General features: G+C 44.8%; 1 protein-coding gene across 2 annotated transcripts in view; it reads left to right on the forward strand.

Annotated features, from left to right (window-relative positions):
* Positions 1 to 4,813: 4,813 nt before the first annotated feature.
* The window catches only part of LOC141161742 (bile salt export pump-like), a 151,975-nt gene continuing 141,944 nt past the window's right edge, over positions 4,814 to 14,844 (forward strand). The window contains exons 1-2 of one of the 2 annotated variants that reach the window (XM_073647002.1): positions 4,814 to 4,968; positions 11,410 to 11,499. In XM_073647002.1, the coding sequence (XP_073503103.1) occupies positions 11,430 to 11,499 (70 nt within the window). In that variant the 5' untranslated portion in view covers positions 4,814 to 4,968; positions 11,410 to 11,429. The remainder of the gene's footprint in view (positions 4,969 to 11,409; positions 11,500 to 14,844) is intronic. The other variant, XM_073647003.1, reaches the window with a different exon arrangement.

Genomic DNA, 14,844 nt, shown 5'->3' on the forward strand with positions numbered 1-14,844 from the left:
CTTCCTTGTAATCTTCAGACCCGTCCGGGCCCTCAGGGTAGTCCATGTCTGGGCGGTACCGCAGTTCCTCCTCCGTTAGATGGTGGACATGGAGGGCGTATAGTCCCTTTGCGCCCTTGTGCCGGATGTAGGTGACCACGTCACCAGGATACAGGTCACGTCCGTGATGTCCCTCCGGCAGGTGGCTTTCTACGTCTCTCCTGGTGACGAAGACGTCGGTGTCAGACTCCGGGTCTCTGACGAAGGCTCCAGCTGGAACTTTACTACGGTCCCAGTGGCTCGGGGACCGCGTATGGCGTGGGGGTCTTGTCGGGCCCTCCTCTTCTGCTCCGCGCTCCGGGCTTAGAGTCGCTCCTCCCTGATGCGCCTCTGCCGCCGCTCCCTTTCAAAGGTGGCCAGCTGTTGACGGCAGCAATCCAGGCGACGGGCTGCTTCCGCTCGGGTCTCCTGGGTGAACCCCATGAGACTCTCGCCGGTGGGATCCCATGCAAACTGGGCATCCTCCAGCGGGGGTGGAGCGATTTTGGCGAGCTCCGGGGCTGGGATCAGAGGCTCGCTCAGGGGTTGTTCTCTCCGGAGATGGGGGTTGACGAACTCCGGTGGCCACTCGAAGGGCAGTCCGTCCGGGCTGGTATGTTGCGCATAGAGGTCTGCGCCCAAGGATGGCACCACGGGCCTCGGTCGGGGAGCAGCGCCCGAGGGCACTCGGCCTTGCGACCAGGCCGGGGAATTTCCGGTTGGGCCTGGGGGTGGCACTGTTGAGGAAGAGGGCGCTGGAGGGGCAGCGGTGCCCGGGTTCACCAGGCCTTGCGACCAGGCCGGTGGTACTTCCTCCTTTGCCGCGCCCGGGGACGACACCGCCAAGGCAGGGGGCGCTGGTGAGGCAGCGGTGCCAGGGTTCAGAGGGCACAGCGCGAGGCAGGGCGTGACGACGGTGCTTGCTGCCTGAGGCCTAGCTGGTGGCGGTGGAGGCGTGGTCTCAGGTACGGTCCCCGGGGCCTCGGGTCCCGCAACGGAGGGTGGGGGCAGGCTTGCGGCCTCAGGGCTTGGGGTGGTGTCGCCCCCGTTACCTGCCTTGGTCTTGACGGCCTCCTCCGCGGCGGCGTCTGCCACCGCCAGTCCCTCTTCTCCGCGCCCAGTGGCAAGCGCGCTACTCGGTCCTTGCGGGGTCCTCTGCTGGCTATCTTCGTGCTGCCGGGCCAACTCCTCTCTTCACCCGGCAAACACATCCTGCTGCGCCCGGACCATCCATCTGTTCAGGTCTTCCAGCGCCGCACGCGTGCAGTCCGGGTCTCTAGGCAGCTGGGCCAGCAACTCTGTCAGGCTGCAGGGTGGCTCAGCTTGCAGCAGGCTGCGGGCCAGGGTGCTGGTGGGGTTCGCTGCTCCCTCCATCTCTGGGTGCAGTAGGTCCAGACTGATCCAGGCCGCGCCCGGCCCCACAGTTTTCTTTCCTATCCGCCCCCATGGGGGGTGGTCTTGGGGGCATCTGCTGACAATCACCCTTAGGGGCAGCCCCCCCACGTTGATGGACATTTCCACTGCTGCAATCATAGTTGCTGGGGGCAGGCCCCTTCTTTGGCGCCACTCTGGGATCTGGCCCACGATGGGAGGCGGCTTCCTGCTGTCTTTTGGTGCGCACATAATGGCGTCCACTCTGCCAGGGCGGGAAAAACGGATGAAGATGGCGGGAAACGGTCCAAGATGGCGTCTGATGGCGGGAATAGGCTCCGGATGGCGGGAAACGACTCCGGACGGCGGGAAACTTCTGGAAATGGCGGGAGACTTCTTTTCAAGGTGCATGTACAATCTTCTTCAGGCATGCAATACCCGTTGGTGGCGGGTTGGTTTGAATCCTGCCGACTACGCCAAAAGTTGACGCGCCCCCTGGGCCTGTGTTGTGCAGGGGATACCCAGAGCCGGATCGCTGGGGGTTGTAGTCTCCGTGGCGCCGACCCGGTCCGTGCCCAGGGTGGTCAATTCAGTGGCAGTCTTAGTGTAATAACAAATGTCCGACTACGTCACCCGTGGATTGCGGTCAGTGGGGATCGCCGCTGCGCTGCTGACCGCTGAGGCTGATGTTGTTTGCGCAGCCGAGTATGGGATAACTCCCCACGGGAGAAGTATTGCCTCAGGGCAGCTAGTGTGGATGATGAGAGTGATGGTGTGATGGTCCCAGTACTGATGGTGCTGGTGCGGCGATGAAACACAGAGACGTGTGGTGCAGTTTCCAATGCTTTACTCACAGTTCTCATCCAGGTCACTTGTGCACATGAAGGACCGCCTAAGCCGTGCTGCGTTCACCAGACAAGGGGCTCGACCAACTCCCAGGCAATTCCAGAGCGTGGCACAGGGCTCCCTTCTCTTCCCTTCTCTGGCCGTCCTCACCAGTGACCCACCTTTGTCCTGCTTCCTCGGGCCTTCTCTTGGCGAAACCTATCTCCGGTTTCCCTGACCCTACGTGGTATGCTTTCCTGGTGGATGTAGTGAGGGGTCGCACCAAGATGTGGTCACAACCTCCGGTCCTTGGCTGAGGAATCTGTTGCCTCCACCAATTTGGGTTCCGGTACCCTGTTCTGCCAAACCTTCACCCGCAATCTCCTGGGCCTTTGGGGTTCCTTCTGCCTTCGTGTCTCTGGGCCTTTCTCTGTGTTCCTGTTCCTTGTTTCCTTTCTTACTTCCTTTGCTGTTCCTTCTCCTCTCTCTCTCTCTCAGGCCCCGGCCTCCTGACAAGGCCTGCCCGTGGAGCAGAGCCCATGCAGCAGCTCTGCTCCCTGTCACCTCTCTTCAGACTCAACTTCTTCCTCTTTCTCCTGACTGGACTGACTACTGTCCTAAGATGGTGCCCACCTTATATACCTCCTTCTAACACCCGAACCCAGGTGACTAGCAACCAATGGGCTCCTACCTATGCCCAAAGACCCACCCCTATCTGCTCCTACACCACTGGATTTTCCTCCCCCTCCCCACTCTAGCCAGGGACAGAAGCTGTTGTGCCTGCACTTCTGTGAGAGCACCGTTGAGCTGTCCCTCGGAAATGGGGTGTGTGTGGTGCATGCAGCCTAACGAGCCCTAGTCCACACTCCATCCTTACCCGGGAGTGGAATATCACACCTCTGGTTTGAGGTGCAATACCCCTGTAGCAGCCGAGCCCTCGGGGTGCTACACCTTTGTGTGACCGCGGCTGCTCAAATATTTGGGCATCGCTACACGGGTTCTCCTCTTGACTCGCTTGAAGCTGGCAAGGCAAGAGACCTGAATCTACAAATGGAAAAGTGAACAGCTCTTCTGAGTGTCCAAGAGTGGGATCAGTTGTCTCCGGGCAATCGGCATGGTGGGAGGAAGGAGGATCAGGGTGAGTAATATGTAGTCCAGATTCACGGGTACTGAGACTTGACCGTGAGGAAGACAGGGTGGTGGTGGTGGTGGTGGCAAAGTAACTGGAAGCATTATCTGCTATCCAACCAACAACCTTTTAACACTGCTCTGGGTTCAATAGTGGTGCTCTGCGGTTCCCTAGGAATTTGAACAGGAAGGTCGAGTGACAAGATGTGGGTGTTTATTGTGGCACAATTTCAGCTTGCCCATGGCCACGTCCTCGACCATGGCCTCTGCATGCACCATCACGTCCACTTCCCCGTCCCTTGCCACGCACCTTGCCCATTTTAAATGGAGGACAATATTTTCCACGTTCATGAAAAATGTCTGATTTTGGAACGCAGTTATATGTGATACGTCTGACAGAGAACCACGGTTTTAAATAGCAGGCCTGTAGTTTACTAATACTGTTCTTCACAGACACCTAGTGTGAATAGCTTGACCGACACACTGCAACGAAATGAAAGGCAGAAATGGCTGATTTTGAAACGGTGTTATATTTGGTATGTCTGACAGAGAACCACAGTTTTAAATAGCAGGCCTGTAATTTACTAATACTATTCTTCACAGAGACCTAGTGTGAATAGCTTGACTGACACACTGCAACAGAATGGAAAAGGAGGCCAATATTTTTGACGTTCAGTTCAAATTTCTGGATTTTTATCGCTGAAATATGGAACAGATTACGCTGTATTCTGCATTGCTAACAAAGAAATGGAGCAGACAAATGGTCTACTCTGGATTGCTTTTTAAGCAAATAACCAGGATTAAGATAAAAAAAAATGCCATGGCCCCTGATATATGTCTACAAATATCTGTAAGAACAGCTCCAGCAGGAACATGCTATGGACCCTCTTGCATGGAAGAAAAAGACCTGAATGATGCACTTTTTATTCCATTCTAAAAATGGACAAATGCTAGAACCCAGACTGATCCCCTTAATTCTTTTTATATCATTTATTCAACAGAATCCGTTTTTATCTTTATTCCAAAGAGAAATGTGAATCTAGCCTCAGGGTTTGTCCAAATGCAGCACCTCTTTGAGAGACTTCAAGCATCTTTAGGCAAAGCAGTGGTATTGCATATTGATGTCCCACCATGGCCCAAGGTAACCAACCATTACTTTGCAATTCACCTTACTGTCAAGTTAGTTCACAAACCCAGATAAATCCAGCAGAATTAACCGGTTTTGTGTTCAGTGCCATTAATACAACTGGGGCAATGTAACTAAGGTCACTGTCAAAAAAATTCTGTTCACTTAAAAAAAAAATCATTTTTGGATTTGTGAATGTTTTGTCTCACATCTGAGCTTCGTATAATGACTGGAGAGTGGCTGGAAAGTTATGAGTGACCAATCAGTAATACGCATACAGGGATTTTCGCCTCATAAGCAGAAAAGTCATTGAACTGTCAGAGAAGTGTTCGACCGGCCATTTACCTTTCTGCAAACATCAAGTATACCCTTTAAAACTTCACTTCTTACTACAGCACTGTCACTCTCAGTCCTGGTAACCGCTATGGACATGCTGCTCACCCTCTAATAAATCTCAAGAAAACTTACTTTATAGGAGTCTACTTTGGATTACAGTGCAGGTAAATTTGTTATGCATCTTATTCTTTTTTTTTTATTTTACTTTTTTCTTATGTATTTTTATTTTTTAATACAGGCTGTCGCATTTGAGATATTAATTTATCTTTACTTTTATTTGCAATCCTTATGCTCAATTTTTATATTTATTCATTATTATAATTATTTTTAATTAGTATAGTGAATAGTTATTCATTTTTATTACGTGCTTCATCAATGTACACCAGATAATATTGTGGTAATCATTATTCAAATTAAATCACTCTCCAATGTATTTATGGCTATTGAAAATCTACAACACCTAGGTGGGTTCAGCTATTAATTCCGGCATTTCATCTCTGTGTTATGTTGACCCATATTCTCCTTTTGAGGATCATCTGGAAAAAAAATGGATGTATAATGCACATTGTTATTAAAGATATGTATTGTCGATGGACATTATTTGCTGCTAATATCAAAATTGGTGACTTGCTTCCCTTTGGACACTCCAAATCTGATACCTGGATTATGTTGTGCTCATGGTCCCATATTTTACAACTACTGAGGGATGTAAACTCTTTGATGAGTGTTGGGCAAATGAACTGTTGGAGGTTGACTAAATCTTGTTACTTTGTAGCCAGCTCATGCCACAACTCTACGGAGAATGAGTTTCCCCATATCAGTCACTTTTCCTTTTTGGGATTTGTAATTTAATTTCCCATCACATGCACCATTTTCTGGTAATTTAATGGAAGCTCGTTATCCTGTACACCTTTGATGAGCTTTAAAAAGTCACTTTTTTTCACAAGGTCAAATTTTACCATCCAATGAATTTTGTATATAGACATAGATGAAGTAAAGTCCTTGCAGTTGTTATTGTTTCAGTACAAATGTTAGGAACACTGAGTTTCTGGACAAGAGCCATCAATGATCACGGTCAATCCACCCTCAACAAGTCCTGGATCTGTCATTGTGCAATTATGCATGTCATTACTAGCAATGTTTTGTAAAATTACAGGAGAAGGTGAAGTGTATCTATCATTTCAGGTGACTTTTTAGAAAATACTGTTGTTCGTACTTGAGGAATAACACTATATCTGAATATAGTGAATTTTTCACATTTTTTCCTCTGCCAACTTTATTTCAGATTCTCAATCTAGTGGGTAGAGACTAGATGATATATCGTCTCCCATGCACAGCAGACACAGAAATTTAAGGGATTCCTGCTCTACAGTTTCTGTATTAAAGGGAGACACCATCTGAGCGCAGCATGTTGTAGAAGCAGAGACTCTGATTCCAGCGATGTGTCACTCACTGGGCTGTTTACTGCAGTTTTGATAAAATCACTGTTTTCTCTCCTGCTGGTCTACCAGTTTTCAGATTGCTGAGCTCAGTATAACCACGCTCACACCAATGATTGACAGCTTTGTGTACACTGTGCATAGGCAGAAAGCTGCCAGTCAGTGGTGGGGGTGGAGTTATACAGAGCTTATGAATATGGAGGACTACATGACAGTAGACTTTTTATTCTTCGAGTAATTACCTTCTGCTGATAAAACTGTGATTTTATCAAAACTATATCAGGGGGTTCAAAAAGCTGCACATCACTGGAATAAGGATCTCTGTCTCTACATTATGCTGCTCTCAGACTAAATGGAAAAAAACTGCTGATAAATTCCCTTCAAACTTGTTCAGAGGCAGCAGCATGGAGGACAATATATAGAACTTTAGAGAACATTAATCAATAGTACTGGGCAATGTAGCTGTGAATTCAGCTTTGAGATGAGATATAACACTTACTAGAAAGAATCAGCACAGTCAGTTTTCTTCCCTCCTCAATCTGCTCACCTCTCTCAGTAGACTTCACTAGGCAGCTGTGATCTGATCCCTCAGTGAACTGGCAGACTGTCTTGTCTTAAGCAAGACAGATTTGAGTTATTTCATGGAGTAAATTATGAGTTCAGGAGGCAGAGGAGAGTAGAAGAAGTGGCTCTTAAAGGGGTTTTCCCACAAATAAAAGTTTATTTTAATTAATAGATCTTGTAATAATAATAATTTCCACAATTGGATGTGTTTAAATAAAATGTTCCTGTGCTGAGATAATTGTATAAATATGCCCCTGCTGTGTACTGTGTAATGGCTGTGTCTGACCATGCAGGAACATGGTCTGATCATACCACATCTCCTGGGCAGGGGGGAAGCAAAAGAATATACAGACAGGACAGTGTGGCATCACAGCTGATTCTTTTTATGAGGTAAACATTTCCCTGTCTGTTTTTAAACAATATTTTATCTCAAAGAATGAATTATTTGTGATCCCCTGCTGTCTGTGTACTCTCTTTTCTCCCCCCCTTACCCGCTGTGGTATGGTGAGACCATGAACAGAACTGGAGCAGCACTGCACGGTCAGACACAGCCATTACACAGTACACAGCAGGGGCACATTTATAAGATTATCTCAGCACAGGAACATTTTATTTAAACACATCCAATTGTGGAACTTATTATTTTTCCAAGCTCTATTGATTAAAATGAACTTTTGTTTGTGGGTAAACCCCCGTAAGTTGAGAAGCAATAATATTTCTCTGATAAAATGTTATACAAAGTTTGTTATATTCACTTGACCTATTACAATTATAACAGTGAAATATATGCTGGTGACATTTATATGCAAAATCATTTTTATTGTAATGGTACAAATATGAACATTTCTGTCAAATGGTTTCAAAATATCACACTTTATTTTACTTCACACATTTATTACAGCCTGATTTGGAGAGAAAACATGTAAGCCATATGGACATTGAGTGACCAGCCATATGTGCCTTCCGTGCTGTTCATCACTTTGGTGTTGATCCTGATTTCTGGGGATTAGAGAAGTTGGCTTAATGTCGATTGTCCTAAATACACAGACTCTGTATAGTTAGTACGGACCCCTTTTAGAGTTAGTAGTATGAGTTGATAGTTTTTTTTGTTTTTTTTTTTGTTGAGGGATGTGTTTTAGAAAGAAATGTAATTTCCTATATCGTTCAAGCTGTAATATCATCTGAGGAAGGCTTGGGAGTTTCACACAAAGGTAAATTTCTTAAAGGGAATATATGAGCAAAAATGACTTATTGTTTAAATAAGATTTTTATGTTTAATATATATTTTTACATTTTTGGCAATCTTTTTTTTTCGATTTTCTATGTCACTATCTAAACAAAATAAACCAGAAAGCTTGTAATTTTCCCACTGGCCTCAAACTGTTAGTTAGACTTCTTGTTCTGTACAGATGACTTTTCAGCAGTCGCATTATCACCACAGGTTTACAGTGAAAGGTATACACAGTCGATAAAAAAGGATTTACCACTCACTATAGGTGATGGTCTCAGCTCTCCTCTTCCCTGTCCCTTCACATTGCCCAGATTACAGCATGCTCAGATAACATTTACTCACAAACAAATAGGGTCTATGTCAGTCTATTCATGCTAGTGTTCATGTGAAGAAGAGGAACTTGTGGTCTAGTGTGAAAATTGCAAGATTTTTTTATATTTATTTATATATCTATAGATAGTGATATAAAAAGTAAATTATTATCAAAAAATAAAAACCTGATTTAAACAATAGTTTTTTCTTATGACACATTCCCTTGGTCAGCACAGAATAACTACTCAAACCAAGCAGAGGTGCCCTTCTCTGGCTTTATGAACCCAGAGCTGTCAATCAAAGAAAAGGGAGGTGGAGATAGAGGGAAAACAAGCAGGTGGGATGGTGCACTTAAATGTTTGGCCCCGCCTTGATGCACCAACAGAGTCCCTTTAAGTTTTGTCCTTGACACCCAGAAATGGGGTTGTCCTATAAACATTTATAATAACAATAATAATAATAATTTTTACAGCGCCAACATATTCCGCAGCACTTTACAATTTTAGGGGGGACTTATACAGACAATACAGACGTTACAGAATAAGCATAACTCAGATATTAAAAGGAGTGAGGGCCCTGCTCATAAGCTTACAGTCTATGAGGAAATAGAGTAAGTACATAACTCTACTTGAACTGGTTGCCAGCCAGTATGTGTACAGTACAGACAGAGACTAATCAGTGCATGGATGGTATGAACATGATTTTGAAGAAAATTTTAATATGGGCCGAACTAGAACAGTTAGATAAGTGTGTTGAAGTGATAGGCCAGTCTAAAGAAATGTTTTTTTAGGGCATGCTTAAAACTGTGGATATTGGGAATTAATCGAATTGTCCTGGGTAGTGCATTCTAAAGAATTGGCGCAGCACGCGAGAAATCTTGGAGACGGGAGTGGGAGGTTCGGATTATGAAGGATTTTAGTTTTAAGTCATTAGCAGAACAGAGGGCATGGGTAGGGTGGTAGACTGAGACGAGGGAGGAGATGTAGAGTGGTGCAGAATCATAGAGAGCTTTGTGGGTAAGAGTGATACGTTTATATTTAACTCTGTATTGGATGGGCAACCAGTGCAATGACTGGCACAGGGAAGAGGCATCGCTGTAGTTGTTAGTGAGGAATATGATCCTGGCTGCTACGTTCAGGACAGATTGGAGAGGAGAAAGTTTAGAAAGAGAGAGACCGAGTTATCACCTATCCACATGATAATTGGTAAATGTATGATTGTTCAGGGTTTGACTGCTGTGACACCAAGAACGGGAGCCCAAAGTCTACTAGTCTGCCTGTGCCACAATCACTTCAGTGAATGGAGTTGTAGCTGCACGTGATCACTAACGTTCCATTCACACAAGGGAATGATGATCATAGGTGTCCTATCTGTCGGGTACATTTGTCACCTATCCTACAGATATATGTTATTTATAAGACACCCCTTTAAAGTAGACCGACACTGCTAGAACGGAAAACCAAGGCTTGCTATCCCTTGACTGTCACCTAGCCAGCTGTTGTATATCAATCAGCTGAGGATGCCACAGTATTAGTGAATTTCAATGGATACTTTGCTGCAGCGTCCCCTTACACCTACTATTTAAAAATTAAACACTTGCTCTTTAAATTAAAAAAAAAAAGAAATGCTTTCAGTACTTTAATCCAAGTGGTAAAATTTCTCTTTGTGGAGAGTGACATGCCTGGCATGCCAGTGTAGGGAGGCTTATCAGCCATTCAATGTTCCTCTGGGAAATGAAATATGATATACTGTATTAATTTTGGATCGTAGTCTTTTTGTAGCTTAGAAAAAAAGAGTAATAGTCCACCCGATACCTAAAAATCATAAACATATATTTTGCTCTAGGCATTTATATTTCAGATGCTTCCTGGGTATAACCAATGACTACCATGTAAAAATAAACCAAAAGAGAGGGCGCTCCATGTGAAGAATGTCACAACACATATGCGGTGGGGGAAGAGTTATTCAACTCATTTCTGGTAGTTGTGCATTCCAAGTAATCACTTGATGAAGGGGACAGATCATCCCTGAAATGCATTTTGTGTTGTATAAATCGACTTTTCTTATAGGACCTGGGTGGTTCTTGACTCAGAGTGTGGCACCCTGTGGATCTCCATCGCCCCCCTTTCATCATTTTTCACAATAACTACTATGTGTAACGCTGGTGGGTGTAGACCCAGTGTGCCATGGGCCGGGCTTACCTTGGATGGGCATAACTAAGTGACTACTGGATATTCACTAGAGCCTCTGATGGTAAGGATAGGCTTTGCCGCCGGTAGTCACCAGGTACAACTCAAAGGCAGTTCCCTGGTCTACAGCAGCTGACCGGAAAGTCAGAGGCGCAGTACGAGGTACAGAGAGGCGAGATAGAGGCATAATCAGATGGTCAGAGGCAGGCAGCACAGGGTCAGTAAACGTAGCCGAGGTCAGGAGTATAGAGGTCAGGCAGTGCGGGTAAGCAAGTCAGTTCGTTATCGGGAAGCAGAAACATAGGAAAGCATAAACATGTGTTGTCATAACAGGAACCAATGTTCGAGCGGGGAGTAGTAGGATGAGCTACCTAATAAAGGACCTGCTAGCATGAGATAGGCCAGGGAAGCAAATCTCTGCAGGACACAGCAGGGTTAAATTCCTGCCGAGACCAGCCATGCCCTCCTAAAGATAAATGGATGCCATAAGTAAAAGCAGCAGTACTGAAAGAAGTAGACTCAGCAGGACGGTCTGACAAGGAAGGAAACCGCACAGTGAGTAGAGGGGCACAGAGTAGGCATGTGAATTTCCGCTGTGACACTATGCTTTTGTGTTTTTTTATTGCAGTTCAGCAAGTTGCCTACAATGAGATTGGAAAGCTATATTGAGTATATGTCTTCCCTATTAGGTGTTATAACAGAACTAATTAATATTTATAACTAAATCAATAGATAAGTCAGAGGATCATTCTGAGGACGTCTGAACATTAATTGTTAAACTTTTTCATTTATTTTCTGCTTACAAAGCAAATACTCATTCATTTCTCAGTGTAATTGGACATGAGATATATCGACGATATCATTTTGCAGGGTCGGAACAGGAAACAACTATGTCAGTGACTCTAAAGAGCATCAAGAAACTTGGAAATGAGAATTCATCATTTGAGTCGGATGAATCAGGTACAGTAAATGAAGGATACATGAATTGTCAATTGTTCGTGTTTACATATATATATATATATATATATATATATATATATATATATATAAAATTAGGTCTAAAATAATTTTCTGACTCATTTCTTAATATTCACTTCATTCAAAAATTCCTTTATAGAGTTGATACAATATAATCATATTATATATGTTCACTGCATATAGGTTTATATTAAACTCAATATTAAGATACTATTTTTTTTCTGTCGGCCACTTCTCAAGAGAGGGTAGGAAGGGGACGGACAAAAGAAAAATGACACTATTCTAGCTTTTTCTGGAGTGAATGTATTTTACATGAAGAGAAAAAAAATAAAATAATAATATGCAGCATATTAATTAGCTCCCCCTAGTGGTGGCTACAGCCAGGTAAACTTAATATTTAAAAGGACTGACAGTTCTCCTTTCTGTTCTAATACTAGTATTCCCAATGAAATAATTGCAAAGCATATTTTCTTAGAACATTGTGGTATACCGTTAATCTGTTACTCCTCCTAGAAATATATGTACAAGCTGACAAGTAGATATTATCATCAAACATCTTGAAGAATCAACCACATATCTTCAGTGGATGTAGACTTGCATAAATCCTTTGGTCTTTTCATGTAATCCCAGACAGACAGAAGGATGTTGACATTAGGACTCTATGGGACCATATCATTACTTTCAGGACTCCTTGTTGTTCTTTACACTGAAGATAGTTCTTAATGACATTGCTTGTATGTTTGGGGTCATTGTCCTGCTGCAAAATACATTCGGAGTGAATCAGATACCCCCCTGATGAAATTAAGTGATGGATAAGTTTGTGTCTGTGTTTCTCATCATTGAGGACACCATTAATCCTGTCCAAATCCATAACTCCATTTGCTGAAATGCAGCCCCAAACTTGCAAGGACACTCCACCATGATTTACTACTTCCTGCAAACAAGCTGACTTCTGTCAAAGCTAAATATTTCACATTTTGACTCCTATGTTTTTGTACATAGTTGAGTCACTTGACCTTAATTCTTCCATGAAGACCAATTCTGGCCAGATTTCTCTGAACAGTACATGGGTGTATCTGGGAACTACTGGTTGCTGCCAGTTCTGAGCTGATGACACTGCTGGACATCTTCATTTTCAAGAAAAGTAAGCATGATGGGTCTTTCACATTCGGCATTGTGTTCTTGGCCGACCTCTAAATGGTGCTCAACATTGCTCATTTCTTGGTGTCCTCAATGCTGAGAAATACAGATAGATACTTATCCGTCTTGCAATACAATCAAGGAAGCGTCTGATCAGCTCCAGATTTATTCTGCAGGAGTACAATGATCCCAAACATATAGTCAACGTCATTAAGAACTGCTATTACATGAAGAGATAGAAGGATTTGAGCAAGCCTGAATCCACCGAAGATCAGCGGTTAGTTCTCCTAGATGATTGGAATAACTTACTTGCTGAGTTCCTACCAAGGACTTTCCAAACTGCGTTCAATGGTACCTAGAAGAATTGATGAAAGCAAAGGGCAGTCACATCAAATATTGATTTGATTTATATTTCTAATTTGCGCAATCATTTTGCATTTTGTCAATTAATTAAAATAAATTATTAACACTTACTTTTGAAAACATTCTTACTTTGCAGCACTTTATTTTCACACGTGCCTAAATCTTTTGCACAGTACTCTACATATGTATATATCTATATATACATCTTTCTATCTATATATATAGATATATACATACATATATAGTACTGGTTCTATAAAATGTTAATTCTTGTGTTGATTGTGATTATTTTGGCTTGTATATGCCTTAGTTAAACTTTGACTACATGAGTATTGCCAGATTGTAGATTGTCATGAACTTGGTAGCTGAAGTTTAGAAGATGGTGCCCAAACCACCCTGTCTTTGATAATTTATCTATAGCGTCTTAGCAAACAATATCAGGTTTCTGTGGGATTTCCCTGATTAGGTACTTTGATAATTCTTTTCGGTGTTAACAAAAAGTAGCAAATCCTGACAGTGAGACTGATGATCTAATAACAAGAAGCCACAAACTGTCCTATAAATATTCTTATGCTAGCTATTGAACCCGTTCTACTCCCGGGTGGCGAGCATTTTTGTTGGTATATGGTCTCCCATGCTGGTATGTGCTGCCCCCATCCTGTCCCCACCATCCTATCCTGGTACGCATGGCACCCCTCATCCCCAATCCTGGTATACATGGCACCCGTCATCCCCATCCTGGTATGCATGGCACCCCTCACCCCCAATCCTAGTATGCATGGCACCCCTCACCCCCAATCCTGGTATGCATGGCACCTCTCACCCCCAATCCTGGTATGCATGGCACCCCTCATCCCCAATCCTGGTATGCATGGCACCCCTCACCCCCAATCCTTGTATGCATGGCACCCCTCATTCCCAATCCTAGTATGCGTGGCACCCCTCACCCCCAATCCTGGTATGCATGGCACCCCTCACCCCCAATCCTGGTATGCATTGCACCCCTCACCCCCAATCCTGGTATGCATGGCACCCCTCACCCCCAATCCTGGTATGCATTGCACCCCTCACCCCCAATCCTGGTATGCATGGCACCCCTCACCCCCAATCCTTGTATGCATGGCACCCCTCATCCCCAATCCTGGTATGCGTGGCACCCCTCACCCCCAATCCTGGTATGTGTGGCACCCCTCACCCCCAATCCTGGTATACGTGGCACCCCTCATCCCCAATCCTGGTATGCATGGCACCCCTCATCCCCAATCCTGGTATGCGTGGCACCCCTCATCCCCAATCCTTGTATGCATGGCACCCCTCATCTCCAATCCTGGTATGCGTGGCACCCCTCACCCCTATCCTAGTATGCATGGTACCCCATCCCTCTTCCCTATCCTGGTATGTATGGTATCCCTCATCCTGGTATGCATGGTACCCCATCCCTCATCCCCATCCTGGTATGCATGGCCCCTCATCCGAATCCTGGTATGCATGGCCCCTCATCCCCAATCTCGGTATGCATGGCACCTCTCATCCCCAATCTCGGTATGCATGGCACCCCTCATCCCCAATCCCGGTATGCACGGCACCCCTCATCCCCAATCCCGGTATACATGTCACCCCTCATCCCCATTCCCGGTATGCATGGCACCCCTCATCCCCAATCCTGGTATGCATGGCACCCTTCATCCCCATCCTGGTATGTATGGCACCCTTCATCCCTATACTGGTATGCATGGCACCCCTCACCCCCAATCCTAGTATGCATGGCACCCCTCACCCCCAATCCTGGTATGCATGGGACCTCTCACCCCCAATCCTGGTATG

Source organism: Phyllobates terribilis, unplaced genomic scaffold, assembly GCF_046119375.1.
Source record: "Phyllobates terribilis strain yellow unplaced genomic scaffold, ASM4611937v1 Scaffold_9__5_contigs__length_417890890, whole genome shotgun sequence".
NCBI lineage: Eukaryota > Metazoa > Chordata > Amphibia > Anura > Dendrobatidae > Phyllobates > Phyllobates terribilis.